This window comes from Nycticebus coucang, chromosome 3, assembly GCF_027406575.1.
Source record: "Nycticebus coucang isolate mNycCou1 chromosome 3, mNycCou1.pri, whole genome shotgun sequence".
NCBI lineage: Eukaryota > Metazoa > Chordata > Mammalia > Primates > Lorisidae > Nycticebus > Nycticebus coucang.
In genome coordinates, this window is record NC_069782.1 from 10562311 (window position 1) to 10587968 (window position 25658).

Below are 25658 nucleotides of genomic sequence, written 5' to 3' on the forward strand. Positions count from 1 at the left end.
TTGAAAACCAGAGACCAAGAAAATCTAAGTCTTCAACTAAGATTGTTCTACAACTCTAAAATATTATCTTCATAGAAGAGGGTGGAACAAAAAGTTTCCGATTTTATAATAAAGAATAATAACCAGGCTCAGAGCCCATAGCTCAGGTTAGGGTGCTGGCCACATACACCAGGGCTAGCGGGTCCGAACCCAGCCCAGGCGTGCTAAACAACGACAACTACAACCAAAACATAGCCAGGCACTGTGGCAGGCACCTATAGTCCCAGCTACTTGGGAGGCTGAGGCAAGAAGATCGCTTGAGCCCTAGAGTTTAAGGTTGCTGTGAGCTGTGACACCACAGCAGTCTACCGAGGGTGACAAAAAGAGACTCTATCTTTAAAGAAAAAAAAAAGAAAATTGGGCGGCGCCTGTGGCTCAGTCGGTAGGGTGCCGGCCCCATATACCGAGGGTGACGGGTTCAAACCCAGCCCCGGCCAAACTGCAACAAAAAAAATAGCCGGGCGTTGTGGCAGGTGCCTGTAGTCCCAGCTACTTGGAAGGCTGAGGCAAGAGAATCGCTTAAGCCCAAGAGCTGGAGGTTGCTGTGAGCTGTGTGACGCCACGGCACTCTACCGTGGGCCATAAAGTGAGACTCTGTCTCTACGAAAAAAAAAAAAAAGAAAAGAATATCCAGAACATTGAAGTAATTCTCATAAATCAGTAAGAAATGTTCAATCTTGAGGCTGGGCTTGGTTGCTCATGCCTATAATCCTACCACTCTGGGAGACCAAGATGGGTGGTTTGCCTGTCTCTTAGGAAAAAAAAAAAAAAAAGGCCCATAGCACAGTGGTTATGGCGCCGGCCACATGCACCGAGGCTGGCAGGTTCAAACCCGGCCTGGGCCAGATAATACAATAGAAAAATAGCCGGGCATTGTGGCAGGTGCCTGTAGTCCCAACTACTTGGGAAGCTTGAGGCAAGAGAATCACTTAAGCCCAGGAGTTTAAGATTGCTGTTAGCTGTGACATCACAGCACTCTACCAAGAGCAACATAGTGAGACTGTGTCTCAAAAAAAAAAAAAAAGGCTGGGCGTGGTGGCTCACGCCTGTAGTCCCAGCACTGTGGGAGGCCCAGGTGGGTGGATTGCCTGAGCTCAGAGGTTGGAGACCAGTATGAGCAGCAGTGAGCCAGAGTAAGACCCCATCTCTACTAACATCAAAAACAGCCAGATGTGCTGGGCGTCTATAATCCCAGGGCAACGGGACAGAGCATCGCCAGAGGAAGAACATTTAAAAAAAGAAGAAAAAAAATGAACAACAACAACAAAAAGAGTACTTCAAACGAAGAAGAATGAACAAGCAAGCTGAAATTAAAAAAAAAAAAAAGAAAAAGCTGTTCTCAAATACTAGAAGAACAATCTGATACAGTCTATTGAAAGAATAATATGTTGCTATTTATCAAATTTCAAAATTAGGTGCCTGTAATCCTAGCACTTTGGGAAGATTTGGCAAGATCATTTGAGGCTAGGAGTTGAAGACCAGCCTGAGTAACCTTACAATGAGACCCCATCTCAACAAAAAACAGAAAAATTAGTCACGTATGATGTCATGTGCCTTCAGTTCTAGCTACCCGGGAGGCCAAGGCATAGGCTAGCTTGAGCCTCTGAGTTTGAGGCTTCATTGTAGCTCAGGCAATGGTAGTACAAAATTCTGTCTCTAAAAAAAAATAAAAAACATACCACTCTGTATGTACATCTACAAAGGCAAGGAAAGCAGATACTTTATTTGCAGTTTAAAAAAAAATTCTTAGCAGTAACAACACATTCTATAGTACTTATATCAACACAAATAAATGAAAGAGGCTAGGTGGAGGGGCTCATGCATGTAATACTAGCACTCTTAGAGGCTGAGGAGAGAGGATCCCTTGAGCTTAGGAGTTTGAGACCAGCATAAGATTGAGACCTCGTCACTAAAAATAAACAGGCACTATGGCGAACGCCTATAGTCCCAGCTACTGGGGAAGCTGAGGCAGGAGGATCACTTTACCACAGGAGTTTAAGGTTGCTGTGAGAGACTTGGTGCCCGTAGCATAGTCGTTATGGCGTCAGCCACATACACCGAGGCGGGTTTGAACCTGGCCTGGGCCAGCTAAATGACGACAACTGCAAGCAGGCGTTGTGGCAGGCGCCTGTAGTCCCAGCTACTTGGGAGGCTAAGGCAAGAGAACTGCTTAAGCCCAAGGGTTTGAGGTTGCTGTGAGCTGTGATGCCATAGCACTCTACTGAGTCCACCTAATGAGACTCTTGTCTCAAAAATAAATAAATAAATAAAAATAAAATGGGGTGGCACCTGTGGCTCAAAGGAGTATATGCCAAAGGTGACGGGTTCAAACCCAGTCCCAGCCAAAAACTGCAAAAAAACAAAAAAAAGGGCGGCCCCTGTGGCTCAAGGAGTAGGGCGCCGGTCCCATATGCCGGAGGTGGCGGGTTCAAACGCAGCCCCGGCCAAAAAAAAAAAAAAAAAAAAGAGAAAAAATAAAAAAAGAAATAAAAAAAAAAAAAACTGAGGCAAGAGGATCACTTGAGCCCGAGTTTGAGGTTGCTGTGAGCTATGACGCCACGGCACACTGCCCAGGGAGACAGCTTGAGACTCTGTCTCCAAAAAAAAAAAAAAAGTTGCTATGAGCTGCAGTGATGCCACTGCACTCTAGCCTGGGGCAAGAGGATAAGATACTGTCTCAAAAAAGATAAACTAAATAGAAAGAAATAAATGAAAGGGAGTGGCAAAGAGGACCCATTAATCCCAAATGACTGGCCAGGAGTCATCATACCAAGTGTTCACACACTCAGTGGACAGTGTTTGTTAGAAACACAAAGCACTTTAAGCTTCTTAGCAAGAGAACAGGGCTAAGCCCAGGGAATATGATTATCTTCAGAGGGATGAAGAACTCAGTACAGATGATCCTCCTTCACTTCCCATAGTCAACAGGACTACCATCCACCTGGAAGAATACCCAATAAATGGCTAATAAAGGCCAAAAAGCCAGAGAACGAAAACAAGGCCAGCGCAGGTGGTGGTCTTCACTGTAAAAGTGAAGCTGAATCTTGAGCAGAAAGCCTCTATTTCAAAGAGTCCCATGAAGCTTTTCTCAGCTCCACCCATCATAACTTGTCAGTACTTTGTATTCACAAAATCTCTCTGGTCCATGAAACTCGAGATAACATGTCTTTATGAAGACAGCTATTTACCATGAAATAAACCTAATGACGGGTATATCCATAAAATACAGGCAAGAAGGATTATATTTTCCCAAACCTTACGTTTTATATTCTTCACTCTGTATTTTTTTTCCCCTTCAGTCCCTTTTTTCTTTTTTGAGACAGAGTCTCCCCATGTCGTCCTCAGTAGAGTCCCTTGGTGTCACAGCTCACAGCAACCTCAAAATCTTGGGCTTATTGATTCTCTTGTCTCACCCTCCCAAGTAGCTGGGACTACAGGCGCCCACCACAACACCTGGCTATTTTTTTGTTGTTGTTGTTAATAGTTGTCATTTGGCAGGCCTGGGCCGGGTTCGAATCCACCAGCCTTGGTGCATGTGGCTGCTGACACCATAACCACTGTGCTACGGGTGCCAAGCCTTCAGTCCTTACTTCTAAAACATCAAAGGACGTGGTTGAAGTAAAGATGGAAAAAAATAATGACACTGACCCTCACCATAGTGAATAGGCAGAATTTATTCACTTTTCTGTGACAGGCACCACACTAAGCACTTCACATACAGTAAAGTGATACACAGTGATACGCAGTGAGATAACTATGTGTCCAGCTTTCAGAGCCAGTGAACAGGAAAACCTCAATTCTCATGCCCAGGGTGCAGAGCTGCTATATAGCTGGCACGGTTCTTGGTGGAACCTCAACAATAGCATCCTCACACAGGTGCTATTTCCCTTTTGGCAAAAATATTCTACTATATTCTGATCGATCATGTACTCAAGTGATCACCTCCACAATCAAGATTTAAAACTGTTTCCATTTTGTAGGTGAAGTTGAGGCTCAGAATGCCTGAATAAAATGTCACTATTACAAAGCTACCCTGTGGCCACAAAAAAATATATTCTATTTCCCCTGGCTCCAAAGCCTATTAACCCTGTGTTCTTCCTGCTGGACCACCTTTCAAGGTAAAGTAAGTGATGAAAGTCAAGAGCTCAACTCATCTGATTTCCGAGTACCTAAGTGAAACACCTGGGCTTCACTGTCTCCTCAGAAAACCATCTAACATGGGGGTCTGCTGCCAAAGGTATTTTACACTGTGATTTATTTTATTATTTATTTATGAGACAGAGTGTCAAGCTGTCATCCTGGGTAGAGTTCCGTGGCATCATAGCTCACAGCAACCTCCAACTGTTGGGCTCAGGCAATCCTCTTGCCTCAGTTTTTCTATTTTCAGTAGAGACAGAGTCCCACTTTTGCTCTGGATGGTTTCAAACTCATGAGCTCAAGCATCCACCCACTTTGGCCTTCCAGAGTGCTAGGATTACAGGCATGGGCCACCACGCCCAGGTTGATGTGGATGTTTTTAAACTATGCACTTTTTAGTAACACAAACAATGATAGCAGCTAGACTAACGCTAATCAGATACCTGGTAGATGAACTCATCGATGATATCCCAGAGCCACTGATTGGGTAGTTCAAGGGGAGCAGGACCGTCAGCATCTGTACAAGAGATCACAAAAAAGTCAGATTCAAAGTAATGCCTTTGGCCACTCAATAAGGCTACAGGATGTTCTTCGTAACTTTTCTTTAAAGAGAACTATGAATTATAAGACCTCCCCTTTTCCCACTTGCACATTAAAATCCTCCTAAAGCTGGGCGGCGCCTGTGGCTCAGTCAGTAAGGCGCCAGCCCCATATACCGAGGGTGGCGGGTTCAAACCCGGCCCCGGCCAAAACTGCAACCAAAAAATAGCCGGGCGTTGTGGCGGGCGCCTGTAGTCCCAGCTATTCGGGAGGCTGAGGCAAGAGAATCGCTTAAGCCCAGGAGTTGGAGGTTGCTGTGAGCTGTGTGAGGCCACGGCACTCTACCCAGGGCCATAAAGTGAGACTCTGTCTCTACAAAAAAAAAAAAATCCTCCTAAAGCTGGGCATGACGACTTCTGCCCATAATCCCAGCTACTCAGGAGGCAGAAAGAGTGTTGGCAGGACTGTTGGTAGAAGGACTGCTTGAGCCCAGGAATTGAAGACCAGCCGTGGCAGCCTATTGACACCCTGCCTCAAAAAAAAAAAAATTATTATTATTTTTTTTTTTTTGTAGAGACAGAGTCTCACTGTACCGCCCTCGGGTAGAGTGCCGTGGCGTCACATGGCTCACAGCAACCTCTAACTCTTGGGCTTATGCGATTCTCTTGCCTCAGCCTCCTGAGCAGCTGGGACTACAGGCGCCCGCCACAACGCCCGGCTATTTTTCTGTTGCAGTTTGGCCGGGGCTGGGTCTGAACCCGCCACCCTCGGTAAATGGGGCCGGCACCCTACTCACTGAGCCATAGGCGCTGCCCTTTTTTTTTTTGAGAGTTTTACTTTGTCACCCTTGGTAGAATGCGATGGCATCATAGCTCACAGCAACCTCAAAGTCTTCAACTTAAGCAATCCTCTTGTCTCAGTCTCTCAAGTACCTGGGACTACAGGGCCCAATATGATGCCCAGCTGTTTTTCTATTTTTAGTAGAGATGGGGTCTCACTTTGCTCAGGCTGGTCTTGAACTTCTTAGTTCAAGCAATCCACCCACCTTGGCCTCCCAGAGTGCTAGAATTAGAGGTGTGAACCACAGTGCCTGGCCAAAAAAATAAAATTTTAAAAAATAAATTAGCTAGGCACAGTGCTCCTAGCTACTTGGGAGGCTGACATGGATCACTTAAACCCAGGAGTTTGAGGCTATAGGAAGCTGTGGTCGTACTCCAGTAGACCCAGTGACAAGAGGGAGACCCTATCTCTTAAAAGAAAAAAAAATCCTACTTAAAAGAGTCGGAGGCCAATGCTGGACCTCATTATAACCACACCCCCTTGGACAAATCTCAGACTCACTAAGAATGTAGTTGAAGAGATTGCAGTAGTTGTAGTAAGACTCAAACCTCTGCTCCAAGGAGGGCCCCCCCTGTAAAGTGAACAGAGACATTAAAACAGATATTTAAATGTGTTTTACTCATAGTCTACCACAATGACTAAAAACAAATACAACATAAACAAGAATTGATGTGTGTATTCTCCACACACACGTCAAGAGAGCACTCAGTTAGAAGACAAGTCCTACAGCAAATTCCAAGGGGCACTGAACACTGTAACACATGGTCAGGTTTTATAGCAATAGATTTTAAATGTCCCTCAGAGCAGGCATGCAGATCTGGCAAAGTAGATAGAAGGTCAAGTGTTTCAAGAAAAACCATAGTAACAAAGGCAAAGAGGTACAACTGTGGCACAAGAAGGCTTAGGGAGCTGGAGGAGATGATGCTACATATGGCCACACTTGACTAAAATGGGCCGGGAATGCAGCAGCCAAACTCCCAGGGTGAAACAAGAATGGAGGCCAGGAGGTCGGCAGATCTACTCTACCACCTGTTTTTTTTTTTTTGTTTTTTTTTTTTGGTAGAGACAGAGTTTCACTTTATGGCCCTCGGTAGAGTGCCGTGGCATCACACAGCTCACAGCAACCTCCAACTCCTGGGCTTAGGTGATTCTCCTGCCTCATCCTCCCGAGTAGCTGGGACTACAGGCGCCTGCCACAACGCCCAGCTATTTTTTTTTTTGTTGCAGTTTGGCCGAGGCTGGGTTTGAACCCGCCACCCTCAGTACATGGGGCCAGCTCCCTGCTCACTGAGCCACAGGCGCTGCCCTCTACCACCTGTTTTATAAAAAGTTTTACTGGAACACAACTATGCCTGCTCATTACCTGGCCCTACACAGAAAAGGTTGCTGACCCCTCATCTAGTCATGTTGCTGATAACTGAGAATCACTGTTTGTAAGGTATGGTAAAATACAATTAACAAGATTATTTGTGATGGCATAGAAAAAATCACCACCTTGGGGTCTTAGTCCTAGCACATACTGACTGTGGGATTCTGACAAGGTATTTAATCTTTCTATAAAATGGGATCAAGGTTGTGACTAAGCCAGGCACTGTGGAACATGCCTGTAGTCCCAGCTACTCGTGAGGCTAAAGGAGGATTGCTTGAGCCCAGGACTTCGATTCCAGCCTGGGCAACACAGTGAGAGACCCTGTCTCTTTAAGAAAAAAGGAAAGGGAGGCCATGCGCGGTGGCCCACATCTGTAATCCTAACACTCTGAGAGAGTGAGGCAGATGGACTGCCCAAGCTCACAAGTTTGAGACCAGCCTGAGCCAGAGCTAGACCTCATTTCTAAAAATAGCCAGGTATTGTGGAAGGCACCTGTAGTCCCAGCTACTTGGGAGGCTGAGATAAGAGAATCGCTTGAGCCCAAGAGTTTGAGTTGCTATGAGCTATGACCCACGGCACTCTACCGAAGGCAAGAAATACTGTTTAAAAAAAAAAAAGTGCTCGCTTCGGCAGCACATATACTAAAATTGGAACGATACAGAGAAGATTAGCATGGCCCCTGTGCAAGGATGACACGCGAATTCATGAAGCGTTCCATATTTTTTTTATCATAAGGACACTTGTACTAGACTGTTTATTGCAGCTCAATTTACAATCACCAAAATGTGGAAACAGCCTAAATGCCCACCAACCCAGGAATGGATTAACAAGCTGTGGTATATGTATACCATGGAATACTATTCAGCCATTAAAAAAAATGGAGACTTTACATCCTTCGTATTAACCTGGATGGACGTGGAAGACATTATTCTTAGTAAAGCATCACAAGAATGGAGAAGCATGAATCCTATGTACTCAATTTTGATATGAGGACAATTAATGACAATTATGGTTATGGGGGGGAAACAGAAAGAGGGAAGGAGGGAGGTGGGTGGGGCCTTGGTGTGTGTCACACTTTATGGGGGCAAGACATGATTGCAAGAGGGACTTTACCTAACAATTGCAATCAGTGTAATCTGGCTTATTGTACCGTTAATGAATCCCCAACAATAAAAAAAAAAAAGTAGTCCTTGATTCAAATATAAGGTGGAACAGGATTTGTTGCAAGGCTAGATGTCAAGTCAGAGAAAAGTAAAAAATAATACCAAGATGTTCAGTCCAATTGGGTGAACAATGTACCATTTACTGATATGATTAACAAAAAAAGAATGGGCTTAGAGGGAAAATAACAGATCAGTTTTGAATGTGTTAAAGTTTAAGATAACAGGCTCAGGGCGGTGCCCGTAGCACAGTGGTTATGGCGCCAGCCACATACACCAAGGCTCGCGGGTTCACACCCAGCCCAGGCCAGCTAAACAGAATGACAACTGCATAAAAAATACCCAGGTGTGGGCGGCGCCTGTGGCTCAGTAGGTAAGGCGCCGGCCCCATATACCGAGGGTGGCGGGTTCAAACCCGGCCCCGGCTGAACTGCAACCAAAAAACAGCTGGGCATTGTGGCGGGCGCCTGTAGTCCCGGCTACTAGGGAGGCTGAGGCAAGAGAATCGCTTAAGCCCAAGAGCTGGAGGTTGCTGTAAGCTGTGTGATGCCATGGCACTCTACCAAGGGCCATAAAGTGAGACTCTGTCTCTACAAAAAAAAAAAAAAAAAAAAAAGATAACAGGCTCAGCGCCCGTAGCACAGTGGTTATGGCGCCAGCCACATACACCAAGGCTCGCGGGTTCACACCCAGCCCAGGCCAGCTAAACAGAATGACAACTGCATAAAAAATACCCAGGTGTGGGCGGCGCCTGTGGCTCAGTAGGTAAGGCGCCGGCCCCATATACCGAGGGTGGCGGGTTCAAACCCGGCCCCGGCTGAACTGCAACCAAAAAACAGCTGGGCATTGTGGCGGGCGCCTGTAGTCCCGGCTACTAGGGAGGCTGAGGCAAGAGAATCGCTTAAGCCCAAGAGCTGGAGGTTGCTGTAAGCTGTGTGATGCCATGGCACTCTACCAAGGGCCATAAAGTGAGACTCTGTCTCTACAAAAAAAAAAAAATACCCAGGTGTTATGGTGGGTGCCTGTAGTCCCAGCTGAGGCAAGACAATCGCTTAAGCCCAAGCATTGGAGGTCGCTGTGAGTGTGACGCCACAGCTCTCAACCAAGGGCAACATAGTGAGACTCTATCTCAAAAAAAAAAAAAAGCTTAAGATGACAGACAGGTGAGTGCAGACAGATGTTGAGCAGTCAGTTGGACATCTAAGTCCGGACTTTTTTTTTTTTATTGGCGAGGGAGGGATGCTGCAGAGCAGCACCAAGGAGGATAGAAAAGGAGAGAGAGTAAGGGGAGAAAAGAGAGAGAGAGGAAAGGGGGGGTGGGGAGAGAGAGGAGAGACCAAGAGAGACAGAGAGAGGAGAGAGAGAGGAGGGGAGAGAGGGCTAAGTCTGGACTTTTTTTTTTTTTTTTTTTTTTTTTTTTGAGACTGAGTCTCAAGCTGTTGCCCTGGGTAGGGTGCCTTGGAGTCACAGCTCACAGCAACCTCAAACTCTTGGGCTTAAGCGATTCTCTTGCCTAAGCCTCCCAAGCGGCTGGGACTAACAGGCGCCCGCCACAAAGCCCAGCAATTTTTTGGTTGTAGTTGTCATTGTTGTTTGGCAGGTCTAGGCTGGATTGATTTTGGCGTACGTGGCTGGCGCCCTAGACACTTCAGCTATCGGCACCCAGCCCTATAAGTCTGGACTTTTAATAGATGAGTGGGGCTAAAGACAGATTTTTAAGTCATCAGTATAAACAGTACAAATATTATTTTAAGAGACTTGGGGCACTCTTAAATTTAGAAATCAAGAACAGGGCAGCGGCTGTGGGTCAACAATTAGGGCACTGGCTTCATATACTAGAGATGGTGGGTTTAAACCCAGCCCTGACCAAAAACTACAAAAAAAAAAAAAAAAGGAAATCAAGAACAAAAGAATCCAACAACTGCCCATGCCCAAAATTGGAACAACATATAGAATACTGGTGTTATAACGATATGGGTTCAAGTTCAAGAAGTTTTGCCCTTAGTTGCATAAATGTGTAAACAAGTAACCTCTCTGCACCTCAGCTAACTTTGTAGGACTGCTATGAGGATCAGAGATGTGAAGATATTTGCCAAGTGCCTACTAGCATTGTGCCCATCACACAGTGACAGTATCATGTACATTTCAGAGATAAAGAGGCTCTGGTGATGCACTGAAGGGAAAAAGGAATCCCAAGCAGAAGCAGCAATAACCCAGTTCTCGGTATTGAGTGCCCAGTCATGGACAATTATGGGGACAGAGGAATCACAAAGAACAGAGAGGCTACATATTTTTAGTTTGGAACAGCTTTCTGGGTTAAAATTATTCTTTTTTTTTTTTAAACAGAGTCTCAGTATGTCACCCTCGGTAGAGTGCCATGGCGTCACAGCTCACAGCAACCTCAAACTCTTGGACTTAAGCGATTCTCTTGTCTCAGCCTCCCAATTAGATGGGACTACAGGTGCCCGCCACCAAGCCTGGCTATTTTTTGTTGCAGTTGTCATTGTTGCTTAGCTGGCCTGGGCTGGGTTCAAACCTGCCAGCCTCGGTGTATAAGGCTGGTGCCATAACCATTGTGGTACGGACGCCAGGCCTCTCTATCATTTCTTAACAGAAAGCTCAAAAATACACTGATCACTCTTGTATCAAGGGACAAAAATAACATGAGTTTAAAAAATCTCTAGCAACAGAGATTTATTTAATTATTTTTAGAGACAGAGTCTCACTTTGTTGCCCTCGGTAGAGTGCCATAGCATCACAGCTCACAGCAACCTCCAGCTCCTGGGCTTAGGTGATTCTCTTGCCTCAGCCTCCCGAGTAGCTGGGACTATAGGTGCCCGCCACAATGCCTGGCTATGTTTTGTTACAGTTTGGCCAGGGCTGGGCTTGAACCCACCACCCTTGGTATATGGGGCCGGTGCCCTACTCACTGAGCCACAGGCGCAGCCCAGCAACAGAGATTTAAATACTTAAATACTTACACTGACTTTGGCATATATGTGCCTGTAGTATAATTCTTTGTATAAAATCAGGAAGACAGCATCTGAAAGAGATGACAGAAGAGTGCTTCAGAATCCACAAAACAATTTGGGTCTTCTGGCAATTTTAGATGCTTCGCAGGAAGGAATAAAGGTGATTTTGGAGACTAAACATCTAAACTCCTATACATATGCCCCGAGAATACATGCAATGAGAAAATCCATTTCTCATTCAACCTCATCCTAATCTCAGTCAGAGCTATTTCTTTTTGCCATCCAATTACTTAAATAAACCAGCACATAAATAAATAGTAATAGCTCCACAGAGGGCAATATGCCACTATCAAAATTGCATACAGGTCAGGCACAGTGACTCGTGCCTGTAATCCCAGCACTCTGGAGGCCAAGGCAGGTAGACTGCCTGAGCTCATAGGTTTGAGACCAGCCTGAGCAAGAGTGAGACCCTGTCTCTAAAAACAGCCAGGCGGGGCGGCGCCTGTGGCTCAGTGAGTAGGGCGCCGGTCCCATATGCCAGAGGTGGCGGGTTCAAACCCAGCCCCGGCCAAAAACCACAAAAAAAAAAAAAATAAATAAAAACAGCCAGGCATTGTGACAGGTGCCTATAGTCCCAGCTAGTTGGAGGTTGAGATAAGAGAATCGCTTAAGCCCAAGAGTTTGAGGTTACTGTGAGCTGTGATGCCACAATATTCTACCAGGGAAGACAAAGTAAGACTGTCTCAAAAAAAAAAAAAACTGCAAATACATGTACCTATGAGGTATGACGATGAAGTTTGCAAATTCATCCTAGAAAAAGTACTACATACCTCATTGATGTGTATCACTACGTCACCTTTGAAGTAGTCCCTTTAGGAAGCTATGCACCAATGCTAGCGCCTAATTTACCTGTCAAAGCAATTCTGGAACTCATTTCCTGGAATGACTAACAGAGCTGTCATTGTATGAGATCTGACAATTAAGTTTGTGAACTAGACACTGTGTACTTACATTATCAGCATGGTATGAACAATGTAGTTAAGTTTTCATAATCTTGGCGTATCAAAGCTGTATTCGTGTTAACATGTGGCAGTATCTTGCTGAGTGGCAAGATACTGCCACTCATTATTGTGTGTGTTTTTATGTGTGTACAACAGTTCTGATGGTCACACCACAAAGAGTTCCAAAACTGCTTTGAAGGAGGGACTAGGTGCTGGCATCAGTATATAGTTTCCCAAGGGAAGTAATTCAAAGGTGACCATAGTGATAAATAGCAATGAGGTATGTGGCACTTTTATGAGTCTGTGAACTTATCAGACCTTGTATTATCTTTGATTCAGAAACCCTATCTAAAGGAATTTATCCTATTGATATGATGCTGCCATTAAAAAGAAAGAATAAGAAAGGATAAGTTCTGGCTCAGCACCTGTGGCTCAAGGAGCTAAGGCGCCAGCCACATACACATGAACTGGCAGGTTCAAATCCAGCCTGGGCCCGCCAAACAACAATGATGGCTGCAACCAAAAAATAGCCGGGTGTTGTGGTGGGCGCCTGTAGTGCCATTTACTTGGGAGGCGAAAGCAGGAGAATCGCTTGAGCCCGGGAGTTGGAGGTTGCTGTGAGCTGTGATGTCATGGTACTCTACCCAGGGTGACAGCTTGAGGCTCTGTCTCAAAATAAATAAATAAATAGAAAAAAGAAGTTCTTTAGGTACTGAAGCTGCAGAAAAGAACTAACAGAGGTTAGACCTGAGACTGCTAACCTTAAAAATGCCTGCTTGCAAGTTTGGTTTCTGTCTGCTGCTTTGTGACTCAAGAGGAAAAAAACAAGGTTGGTTTTTAGTGGGCATCTGGTATTTTGGGAGGGTTCCCACCATTCCCCAACTGACACAAGTGGTCTGTGGTGTTGTCAAGTGAGAAGACTTATGTTGAATAATGGCTTTCCTCCTGGGAGTCTAGAATTTTGGTATGTCATAGGGAGAGGCACCTACATGACCAAGCTCCAATAAAGACCAGGACTGTGGTGGCACCTGTGGCTCAGTGAGTGGGGCGTCGGCCCCATTATGCCGAGGGTGGAGGGTTCAAACCCAGCCCCGGCCAAACTGCAACAAAAAAATAGCCAGGCGTTGTGGCGGGCGCCTGTAGTCCCAGCTGCTCGGGAGGCTGAGGCAAGAGAATCGCGTAAGCCCAAGAGTTAGAGGTTGCTGTGAGCCGTGTGACGCCATGGCACTCTACCCGAGGGCGGTACAGTGAGACTCTGTCTCTACAAAAAAAAAAAAAAAAAAAAAAAGACCAGGACTGTGAGTTTGTAATGAACATCCCTGATAGACATTCACATGTGTTGTCATAATCTGCTGCTGAAGTGACTAAGTGTCCCATGTGATTTTTCACTGGGGAGGGGATTCTCAGAGGTTTGTACCTGGTGTCCTCTATGGTTTGCCCCATGTGCCTTTGCTGATTTTGATTTATATTTTTGATTTATATTTTTTTGCTGTAAATCCTCATAAATGTGGATACAACTATATGCTGAGTCCTAGCAAATCATCAAACCTGGCGGTGGTCTTGGGAACTCTTGGTAGACGCAAGACATTCTCCAAAAATATAGGTTAAAAAAGAAAAAAAAAGAGAAAATGGATGTTTTGTCTATGTAAAAAAGAACAAAAGAGTTATCCTTATTTGTTTACATATGCACAGAGTATTACAGAAAGGTTAACAAGAAAATGCTAACAACACTAGTTGTTTTCTTTTTTTTCGAGACAGTCTCACCCTCCATACAGTGCCATGGCGTCTCAGCTCACAGCAACCTCAAAACTCTAGGGCTGAAGCAATTCTCTTGCCTCAGCCTCACAAGTAGCTAGGACTACAGGTAATTGTCACAACACCAGCTATTTTTTGGTTGGAGTTGTCCTTGTTGTTTGGCAGGCCCCAGCTGGGTTCAAAACCGCCAGCTCCGGTGTATTTAGCTGATGCCCCAGCTGCTTGAGCTACAGGCACCGAGCCAACACTAGTTTTCATAGACAGAAACTGAAAACTCAGGACAGAAGAGGGACAATTTTTATACCAGATCTCCTTCTTTTCTTTTGGTGGTTTTTGACCAGGGTTGGGTTTGAACCCACCACCTCCGGCATATGGGACCAGCGCCCTACTCCTTGAGCCACAGGCGCCTCCCTCTTTTCTTTTTTAATATTTATTTACTTTTTTTTTTTTTTTTAAGCAACAGAGTTTCACTTTGTCGCCCTCAGTAGAGTGCAGTGGTGTTACTGCTCACAGCAACCTCCAGCTTTTGGGCTTAGGCGATTCTCTTAACCTCAGCCTCCCAAGTAGCTGGGACCACAGGTGCCCGCCACAATGCCCAACTATTTTTATGTTGCAGTTTGGCCGGGGCCGGATTCAAACCCGCCGCCCTCGGTATATGGGGCCGGCGCCCGAGTCACTGAGCCACAAGCGCAGCCCAGATCTCCTTCTTTTCTATGAGTCCTCTGAATCTTCACCTGTTTCATAATATAATAAGAGACTCCTCTTTTTCTTTTTTTTTGTGATTTTTGGCCGAGGCTGGGTTTGAACCTGCCACCTCCGGCATATGGGACCGGCGCCCTACTCCTTGAGCCACAGGTGCCGCCCCAAATATACATTTTTAAATGTTCTCAGTTTCTTTTTTTTGTAGAGACAGTTTCACTTTATTGCCCTCGGTAGAGTGCTGTGGCGTCACACAGCTCACAGCAACCTCCAACTCCTGGGCTTAGGCAATTCTCCTGCCTCAGCCTCCCGAGTAGCTGGGACTACAGGTGCCCGCCACAACGCCCGGCTATTTTTTTGTTGCAGTTTGGCGGGGCTGGGTTTGAACCCGCCACCCTCGGTATATGGGGCCGGCGCCCTGCTCACTGAGCCATAGGCGCCGCCCTCCTCTTTTTCTTAATAGACACAAAATTCTATTTCTTACAGGCAAAGTATTAGAGACTATACCATTTGAGAACTAGAGAAAATATTTCAGAATGAGTTTTAAACCTGTGGTCAGACGATAATAAAAGTGTTTAAAAAATGTCAAGTGTAACTTTGTTTTGTTGTTAAAACTTATACAATGAAAACTACAAAACACTGTTGAAAGAAACTGATGATCTCTCTATTAATCAGGTGGTTAAGGGGGAAAAATTGAAGCCCTAAATAAATGGCAAGATATTAGAGGACTTAATATTGCTCAGATGGCAATATTCCCCCAACTGAACTTCAGATTTAATGCAATTCCTATCAAAATCCTAGTTGGCTACTTTGCAGAAACCAACAAGCTGATCTCAAAATACTCAAGGAAATCCAAGGCACCCAGAAGAGCCAAAAAAATCTGGAAAAAGAACTAAGACAGAGGACTTGCACATCCCAATTTCCAAATTTACTACAAAGCTACAGTAATCAAGAAAGTATAATACAGGGATAGGACAGACTTACTGATCAATGGAACAGAATTGAAAGTCCAAAAATAAATGCTTAGAAGAATAACTGTTTTCAAGATAATCAAAACAGGGGAAAATGGTCTTTTCACAAATACTAGTGCTGAGACAGCTGTATACCCACATGTGAATAACAAAGCTGAATTCACCTAGCACACCCATCTAAAGGACATTGGCTAAGAAAGTTAAGGAGGGAAGCCAGACAGCCCACACCAGCACAGCCAAACTGACCTCCAAATAATCAGAGGGAGTGGGAATGAACCAGGTCAAAGGTCTCAATTTCAGTTTTCATCAGATAAGGATTACTACATCAAATTACTCAGCCTTTATTCCACAAGTCATTTCACTAAGGGCCTACTACTCCTGAGCCCTGAGCAAACAAAACGGTAAGCAAGACAGAGACCTCTTAATCTTTCTAACTACCCCTAGCCATGAGATCCAACCCAGTACAGAAGACACAAAGAGCTCACCCGTACCATTGCCAACCTGTGGAGCGATGGCTTCAGCCTCAGGCCAAGGTGTATTCTTGAAGAATCTTTCAGTCAGCTTAGTCCAGCTGAAAATAAAGCAGAAAAATTCTAGAACTCCAAATGATGGACTGGAGGCCACCAACCTTTGCAATTTACAATGGAGAATGCAGGCTTAGACAAACAGAGCCAGGGCCAGAGTTCCTCAACCCAACTCTGCCATTCAGGCAGTCTTTCTTGGTAGAGTTCTATGGCATCACAGCTCACAGCAACCTCAAACTCTTGGGCTTAAAGCGAGTCTCTTGCCTCAGCCGCCCAAGGAGCTGGGGCTACAGGCGCCTGCCACAATGCCCAGCTATTTTTTGTTGTTGTTGTTGTTGTTGTAGTTGTTCATTGTTGTTTTAGCAGGCCCAGGCTGGTTTCAAACCCACCAGTCTCAGTGTATGTAGCCGGCATCCTAACCACTGAGCACGGGCACCTAGTCGGGCAGTCTTTCTTAACACAATAAAAACACTTTTCTTACATGTTAGACACCTACTAAGCTTTTCAGGATCATCTCTGTATCATAAATCACAGTCACATTTAACTGCTTGCTATTCTCTGATGTGTGAACTGCTTTTTATTTATTTGAGATAGAGTCTCACTGTGTCATCCTGGCTAGAGTGCCGTGCCACCATCACAGCTCACTGCAACCTCAAACTCTTGGGCTCAAGCAATCTTCCTGCCTCAGCCTCCTAAGTAACTGGGACTACAGGGGCATGCCATCACATCAGGCTAATTTTTTCTATTTCTGGTAGAGATGGGGGTCTCACTTGTGTTCAGACTGGTCTCAAACGCCTGACTTCAAGCAGTCTTCCTCCCTTGGCTTCCCAGAATGCTAGGGTGGATTACAGTCATGAGTCATTATGCACAGCCAACAGCTACTTTTTCAGACAGACACAAGTACCCTCACCTCCTAAGCACTCAGTGTTTCCACTGGCTGGCACACTGTGCTCTTCTCCAAACACAGAAGGAAACCAGTCTGCTACATTCTGTGGTCACAACACACCTACAATATCCAATCTGCTTCATAAACCTACAAGAAGCTACTATTTCATTTCCCTCTCCTGACCCCTTAGCAGCTACTTTGCCCCACCTCTCCCAATTCTCTGGCTCTTTCAGCCTATCATATAAACATGCTCAAGTCCCCACTCAAAACATAGAATTAAACAGAAAGCTTCTCAATAACCCTGCAAATCTCCTATACTTACCTATTCTCCTTTCACACGCCACTGTCATCTGCCTGCTGCCACTATTGTGCCACTGAAACTGACCAGGCTAAAGTTATTAAGAACCCTCTAAGTTGACAAATTCAAATGGTTCCTTTCCCATCCAGACCTCACTAAAGCATTAAACATTTGTTAATCATCCCCTTCTTCAAAATCTCCTCTGAATACCTTCTTCTCTGCTGATTTACTACCTACTTTTCCCTCCTGCCGTCTTGTACTGGGTCCTCTTTCTTTGCTTACCTGCCCCCAGCTAAAGAAACATAATTCCTCAGACACCAGCCATTCTTTTTTTTTTTTTTTAAGAAAGTCTCACTTTGGGGCGGCACCTGTGGCTCAGTCGGTAAGGTGCTGGCCCCATATACCGAGGGTGGCGGGTTCAAACCCGGCCCCAGCCGAACTGCAACAAAAAAATAGCCGGGTGTTGTGGCAGGCGCCTGTAGTCCCAGCTACCTGGGAGGCTGAGGCAAGAGAATCGCTTAAGCCCAGGAGTTGGAGGTTGCTGTGAGCTATGTGATGCCATGGCATTCTACCTAGGGCCATAAAGTGAAACTCTGTTTCTACAAAAAAAAAAGAAAAGTCTCACTTTGTCACCCTCTGTAGAGTGCCGTAGTGTCACAGCCCACAGCAACCCCCAGCTCTTGGGCTTAAGCGATTCTCTTGCCTCAGCCTCCCAAGTAGCTAGGACCACAGGCGCCCGCCACAATGCCTGGCTATTTTTTGTTGCAATCTGGCCAGGGCTGGGTTTGTATCTCCACCCTCGATATATGAGGCCAGCGCCCTACTCACTGAGCCACAGGTGCCACCCCAACACCAGCCATTCTTTTTTTTTTTTTGTAGAGACAGAGTCTCACTTTATGGCCCTCGGTAGAGTGCCGTGGCCTCACACGGCTCACAGCAACCTCCAACTCCTGGGCTTATGCGATTCTCTTGCCTCAGCCTCCCGAGCAACTGGGACTACAGGCGCCCGCCACAACGCCCGGCTACACCAGCCATTCTTTAAACTACATTCTCCTAAGGAAACAATGACCACATGCTTGGCTTCAACTATCATTTACATCTGCCTGCACTGCCCAATACAGTAGCCACTAGCTACTTATGCTACTGTTACTGAAGAACTTAATTTTAAATTTCATTTAGGTTTTATTTAAATTTTAAACCAATACTTAACTCAGTTATTAGAAAACTTTTAGGTATATCTGCAATGACCTCAGTATATGGATCTATTTTTCCAATCACATATTTCATTAGTTTTAAATATTGATTATAGGCGTGCCCATAGCTCAGTCAGTCGGGTACTGGCCACATACACCTAGGCTGGCGGGTTCAAACCCAGCCCGAGCCAGCTAAAAGAACAATGACAACCGCAACCAAAAAAATAGCCAAGCATTGTGGTGGGTGCCTGTAGTCCCAGCTACTCGGGAGGCTGAGGCAAGATAATCGCTTAAACCCAAAAGTTTGAGGTTGCTGTGAGCTGTGACGCCATAGCACTGTACCAAGGGTGACATAGTGAGACAGAGTTTATTTATTTATTTATAAATAAATAAAAATATATTCATTATATGTAGAAATCATTATTTTAGGTAAATTTTTTTTTTTACCTCTTTTCACTTTTTCAACACATTGCAAACATAATTCCTATTGATCAGCACTAATCTATACACATATGACTAGAAAGACCTGGGGAATGAAGGAAACATACATCAGAGATTAACTTTTATTCACTGATCCAATAGGCGTCTATTTGCTTTCTCTCTTCTAACCTTCTAAGATGTGCTTAAATTGTACTCCCTTGGTGAAATCTTTCCTGACTAGCCCAGTCCTGACTGATCTGTCTTCCCTCTAAAGCCTATCACACAAGGCCAATCCTCTGAAAGGTTCTAGATGGTGGCTCACCCTGGTATGCACTGAGAAACTACACAGCAGTTTAGAAATTAGGCTCTAGGGTGGCGCCTGTGGCTCAGCGAGTAGGGCGCCGGCCCCATATGCCGAGGGTGGCGGGTTCAAACCCAGCCCCGGCCAAACTGCAACAAAAAAATAGCCGGGTGTTGTGGCGGGCACCTGTAGTCCCAGCAGCTCGGGAGGCTGAGGCAAGAGAATCACGAAGCCCAAGAGTTAGAGGTTGCTGAGAGCCATGTGATGCCACGGCACTCTACCCCCTGTACCGAGGGCGGTACAGTGAGACTCTGTCTCTACAAAAAAAAAAGAAATTAGGCTCTGGTGTCAGAAAGTACAGGTTCAGGGTAGCGCCTATGGCTCAAAGGGTTGGGTGCTGACCCCATATGCTGGAGGTAGTGGGTTCAAGCCCAGCCCCAGCCAAAAACTGAAAAAAAATAAAAAATAAAAAAATAAATAATAATAAATAGCCGGGCGTTGTGGCGGGCGCCTGTAGTCCCAGCTGCTCGGGAGGCTGAGGCAAGAGAATCACATAAGCCCAAGAGCTGGAGGTTGCTGTGAGCCATGTGACGCCACAGCACTCTACAGAGGGCAGTAAAATGAGACTCTGTCTCTACAAAAAAAAAAATAATAATCATAATCATAATAAAAATAAAAAAAAAAAAAGAAAGTGCAGGTTCAAAACTCAGAACAGGCATTTAACTAGCTATATGATTTGCTGGGCACGGTGACTCATTCCTGTAATCCCAGCACTCCAGGAGGCTGAGGTGGGTGGATTGCTTGAGCTCAGGAGTTTGAGACCAGCTTGAACAAGTGTACATAGACCCCATATCTAAAAATAGATGGTAGCCGGGCGTTGTGGTGGGTGCCTGTAGGAGAATAGCCTAAGCCTATGAGTTGGAGGTTGCTGTGAGCAGAGTGACGCCACGGCACTCTACCAAGGGCAATAAAATGACACTCTGTCTCTGCAAAATATAAATAAATAAAAATAGCTGGGTGTTGTGGCGGGCACCTGTAGCCCCAGCTACTCAGGAGGCTGAGCCAAGAGAATGGCTTGAGCCCAAGAGTTTGAGATTGCTGTGAGCTATGACAGCACAGCACTCAAATCGAGGGTGACTAAGTGAGACTGTCTCAAAAAAAAAAAAAAAAAAAAACCCACAAACTGAAAAACGATGTGATTATTTACTACTTCCTATTTTTTCATCTGTAAAAATGAGAAAAACAGTACCTACTTCATTGGGTTACTGTGAAAAATGCATAAATTTATTTTTATAAAGCACCATAAACACTGATTTAATCTGATAACAGTGAATTGCTATTATTAGAATTAATAGTGATAATATTTTAGGCCCTGTACAAGTCTCTAGAGATACAAAGTCCAAAAAAACTACATGTCCCTGGCCAGGTACAGTGGCTCACTCCTATAACCCTAGCACTTTAGGAGGCTTAGGTGGTAGGAGCACTTGAGTCTGAGATCAGCCTGAGCAAGAGCAAGACATCCTACAAAAAAAAAAATTTTTTTTTTAGAAAAATTAGCCAGGCATGGTTGCACACCCTTGCAGTCCCAGCTACTGAGGAGGCCGAGGGAGGAGGATTGCCTGAAGACCAGAGGTTTGAGGTTGTGATGAGCACTGCACTCTTGGCAGGGTGACAAGAGCCCTGTCTCGAAAAACAAACGAAACAAAACCAAACAAACAAAAAGTATGTCCCTAGGCCCCAGGAATCACAAAGATACCCTGGAGCACTCTTCACAGAAAAATGGTTCAACATCACTGTGTTTGTAGGAATTACATCCCCAGGCCCATCCACCAAGAGGTTAGCCAGTGGCCCATACCTGTTCTCATAGATGTCCTGGATCTCGTATACCTTCTGGTCAATGACATCACTGGAGACACGACTGGCCTGTAGCTCATACACTTTCTGGTCAATCAAATCCGAGACAGTTTTGTGGAAATACTGAATGAAGTTTTTGATCACTTCAGGGATCACCTGATAGGTCTGCTGTTCATACTGACGTTCATAAGCAAGGTCCTGCTTTGGATCTCCTAGAGATTGGACACAACAACTACTTATGGAGTATTTACAAACCCACACGCATGATGGAACAAAAGGGCATGACTACCCCACAAACTAAATTGAGTCAATAAAAACCAATATAGTTCTGTTTTAAAAACTCAAGAGATATAAACCTCCCAATCCAATCTCCCTGTTTCTTCAAAACAATTAGCACTATTTAGAGTTATTTTTACTTGTATCTGTTTTGCCCCTTGGAATCTAAAGTCTGGGAGGTCAAGAACCTCATCTGTCTTGTATCCAGCTGTAACCTCAGGACCTCAAACAGTTAGGTATAATGGGAAAGAGGAGTGAGAGTGTAGGAAGGGTTAAGTGGTAACAGGCACTTAGTATTTTCTGAAGGAATACCTGCCACCTCCAAACTATATGACTTGCAGCAAGTTACTAAGCCTCTGCACTTTTTCTCATTATCAGGAGACATTATTTACATACTTTATAGAATTGTTGTAGGTAATAAATGAAACATTTCACGTAAAGCACTCAGAACAACATATAACACTAAGCCAAATCACTATAACATTTCAGGAAACCTCAAAACTCTCCCCAGAAGATTTCATTTGGGCTGGGTTTGAATCACTTAAGTTTTTCCCATCAAGACTTTCTGCTGGGCGGCGCCTGTGGCTCAGTCGTAAGGCGCCGGCCCCATATACCGAGGGTGGCGGGTTCAAACCCGGCCCCAGCCAAACTGCAACCAAAAAAATAGCCAGGCGTTGTGGTGGGCGCCTGTAGTCTCAGCTACTCGGGAGGCTGAGGCAAGAGAATCCCTTAAGCCCAGGAGTTGGAGGTTGCTGTGAGCTGTGTGAGGCCATGGCACTCTACCGAGGGCCATAAAGTGAGACTCTGTCTCTACAAAAAAAAAAGACATTCTGCTAAGGCCAAGTGCTCATGCCTGTAATCCTAGCACTCTGGGAGGCCGAGGCAGGTGGACTGCCTGCTCACAAGTCTGAGACCAGCCTAAGAGTGAGACCCCCGTCTCTAAAAAATTACCCAGGCACTGTGACAGGTGCCTACAGTCCTAACTACTGGGGAGGCTGAGGCAAGAGGATCACTTAGCCCATGAGTTTGAAGTTGCTGTGAGCTATGGACACAGCACTCTGCCCAGGTCTACAGAGTGAGTGTCCCAAGAAAAAACAAAAAACAGGGCAGCACCTGTGGCTCAAAGAAGTAGGGCGCCAGCCACATATGCCAGAGGTGGTGGGTTCAAACCCAGCCCCAGCCAAAAGCTGCCAAAAAAAAAAAAAAAAAGAAAGAAAAAACAAAAAAAAACAAAAATTTTCTGCTTTGGCTAAAAATTTATAGCCAGGTCAGTAATCTTTCTCTTCTAATACAATGAGGTGGACTACAATAAAAACCTGGTTTATGAAGCTCTATACAATCCTTACCTCTAAAAGCTAATGACTGACTCCAAACCTGGACCATGAAGAAGCAGTTGATTTTTTTTTTTTTTTTGAGACAGAGTCTCACTTTGTTGCCCTTGGTGGAGTACCCTGGCATCAGAGCTCACAACAACCTCCAGCTCTCGGGCTTAGGCGATTCTCTTGCCTCTGCCTCCAGAGTAGCTGGGATTACAGGTGCCCGCCACAACACCCGGTTATTTTGTTGTTGTTGCAGTTTGACAGGGGCCGGATTTGAACCTGCCACCCTCGGTATATGGGGCCGGCGCCCTACTGAGCCACAGGCGCCGCCCGAAAAAGCAAGTTTTTAACAGATGCCTTTCAGAGCTGGTTCTGAGACATTCAAAAAGGTCCTAATCTCTACGAGTACTTAGCTAGCCAAACCCATTGTCTCACCTGTGTGCATATCATAGTCGCCCGGGTAGGCATATGGGTCATAAGCCGCCTAGTAGAAAAGAGACAAAGTGAAGAACCGTCCCCAATTCGTGAATTCGAAGTGCTCGTCGTAGAGCCTATGTACCAAGCACAAGCTTAAAGAAAATCAGGTAAGACACAGTCCCTATCTTTGAGGAACTTACGTGCCTGCGAGAAAAGGGAAAATACGTAGACAATAGCAATACACCAATACGGATGGGACAAGGTAGAGCAAAACCCAAAAGACTGTGGAAATCAATGGGGTTTGATCAGACGGAACTCGGTTACAGAAACACACGACAGACCAGTCTCCGACAGGCTGAGCAGACACGCGGAGTGAGCCCGAGTCGGAGGAGGCGGAGCTGTAGGAGCAGCACCAGGGCCGCGCAGGAGGCCGGCCGGAGCTAGTCGCGGCCCACGGAGGATCCCGGACACTATTCCGCCTCGGGGCCCAGCACCTAGAGAGTCCCACCGCGTCGCAGAGCCCACCGCGCACTTGGGACCACGTTACCTCAGACTCATAGTCGTCAGCTGGATAGGACATGGCTGCGGCGCTCGGGAACACCGCCGGAAAGAGCGAAAAGAGCGGCCCGCCCTAGCGTCACGAGGCAGGAAGTTCCGCCCTCCTTTGGCCCGCCGGGAAACCGGAAGTCCCGGGTAGTACCTGGGAGTCTGAGATACCCATGTTAGGAATGATAAAGACTACAAATAACGGGAATTTTTCTTTTGTCGTCAGTAGCAGCTACTCAACGAATGTAACTCTATAGTACTTGTGTAAATTACGAACTACGAATACGCAGCAGTTGGCCTAAAGGGTGAACAAAGGGAAATCAGAAAGAATGCCACACAAAAGATGGCTGACTACTGCCTCGGTGGATTCTCGCGTGAAGGAAAGTTCGGCTATAGGGGGCCTGACCTTGGATTTAGGTCTAAGTGGCTTGCCTGCCCCCAGAAAGGTCTTCAAACGTTCAGACTTCAAAAGACTACGCTTGCGAGTTGTAAAAATTTAGGCTTGGTCCCATGCACTGAGAGAGCATTGAGAGAGGTGCCTCAGATGTGAACCCTATGGTTGGAGCAGGCAAAGATGAAGCCAGCTGTGGCGCGAGGCCCAGGACGTGGGTAGCTCTTGAGAGCCCGCACTCGTGAGGGGCGTGTTCAGACTCTGGTGCCAAGGTTCGAGTCTCGGGGAAGTCCTCAAGGTAGGGATGAGGTTATAAAACAAGCCAATAGAGGCTCAGCGTCCGTAGCACAGTGGTTACAGCGCCAGCCACATACACCGAGGCTGGCGGGTTTGAACCGAACCCGGCCTGGACCTGCTAAACAACAATGACAACCGCGATAAAAAATAGCCGGGTGTTGTGGCAGGCGCCTGTAGTCCCAGCTAGTTTGGAGGCTGAGGCAAGAGAGTCGCTTAAGCCCAAGAGTTGGAGGTTGCTGTGAGCTGTGATATCATCGCACTCTACCCAGGTGGCAGTGTGAGACACTGTCTCAAAAATAAATAAACAAAAAGAAAATTAACTTCTCAACGTCTGTGTTGTCAATTTTCTTAAGTTATAAATTGCAATCTGTAATTTTCTGGTTTCTCACAGTGTTGTGTTTTCTCTTTCTAAATATTCTTTTCAATACCTAGATTTTATTTCTGTAATTATTTTTTATGTTTGCTTCAGACATCACAAACCAGATCCCTTGTTTATAGATATCTAACATTTTATTTATGTAGGTCTTTCCACCTCTTTCAGAAGCTATAGGCTGACATTCTTCCTTTCTTTCTTTGGGATGCCAAGCCTTTCTCTCCCTCCTTTTTTCCCTACCCCCTCCATCTTCCCCTTCTCTCACTCCCTGCTCTGTGCTCCCTTCTCTATTATCTCTCCCCCCACCCTCTTTCCTCTCTCTAACATGAAGAAAAACTTACACTCTTATATCCTTAAAAAAAAAAAAAAAAGAAGAAGAAGGTATAGGCTCCGCACCCTAGCACAGTGGTTAGGGTGCCGGCCACATACACCAAGGGTGGGAGATTTGAACCCAGCCGTGGCCAGATAAACAACAATGACAACTGCAACATAAAATAGCTGGGCCTGTGGCGGGCGCCTGTAGTCCCAGCTACTTGGGACGCTGAGGTAAGAGAATCGCTTAACTCCAAGCGTTTGAGGTTGCTATGAGCTGTGATGGGCACATTACTCTAGTGAGGGCGACACAGTGAGACTCCGTCTCAAAAAAAAGCAGAAGGTGGAGGAGGTATAAATGGGGGCGGTGCTGGCCCCATATACTGAGGGTGGCGGGTTCAAACCCGACCCCGGCCAAACTGCAGCAACAACAATAAATAGAAAAATTTGGTTTCGGCGGCACCTGTAGCTCAAGGAGTAGGGCGATGGCCCCATATACTGGAGGTGGTAGATTCAAACCCAGCCCAGGTCAAAAACTGAAAAAAAAAAGGGGGGGGGCATAAATGGGTTAAAAAATAAGCCACATACCAATGGAGAATGAGCATATTTGACTTATTTTTTTTTTTTTTAGAGACAGAGTCTCACTTTATCACCCTCAGTAGAGTGCTGTGTCGCAGCTCACAGCAACCTCCAACTCCTGGGCGTAGGCTATTCTCTTGCCTCAGCCTCCCGAGTAGCTGGGACTACAGGGGCCCGCCACAACACCTG

At 45.7% G+C, this 25658-nt stretch overlaps 1 protein-coding gene and 1 non-coding gene across 4 annotated transcripts in view; one reads left to right on the plus strand and one right to left on the minus strand.

Moving 5' to 3' along the window:
* Positions 1 to 23643, minus strand: part of EIF3L (eukaryotic translation initiation factor 3 subunit L) — a 38431-nt gene extending 14788 nt beyond the window's left edge. Inside the window, exons 1-7 of one of the 3 annotated variants that reach the window (XM_053584015.1) lie at positions 23519 to 23643; positions 22990 to 23038; positions 20961 to 21171; positions 15975 to 16054; positions 11067 to 11128; positions 6058 to 6127; positions 4620 to 4693 (exon numbers count right to left, since the gene is read on the minus strand). In XM_053584015.1, coding sequence (XP_053439990.1) covers positions 4620 to 4693; positions 6058 to 6127; positions 11067 to 11128; positions 15975 to 16054; positions 20961 to 21171; positions 22990 to 23038; positions 23519 to 23551 — 579 coding nt within the window. In that variant the 5' untranslated portion in view covers positions 23552 to 23643. Of the gene's footprint in view, positions 1 to 4619; positions 4694 to 6057; positions 6128 to 11066; positions 11129 to 15968; positions 16055 to 20960; positions 21172 to 22989; positions 23039 to 23518 lie in introns of those variants that run through there. The other 2 variants (XM_053584014.1, XM_053584016.1) reach the window with 2 other exon arrangements.
* On the plus strand, positions 7543 to 7649 carry LOC128582669 (U6 spliceosomal RNA). Its single transcript, XR_008379116.1, has one exon. It is a non-coding gene; the product is annotated as a U6 spliceosomal RNA (small nuclear RNA).
* Positions 23644 to 25658: the final 2015 nt, after the last annotated feature.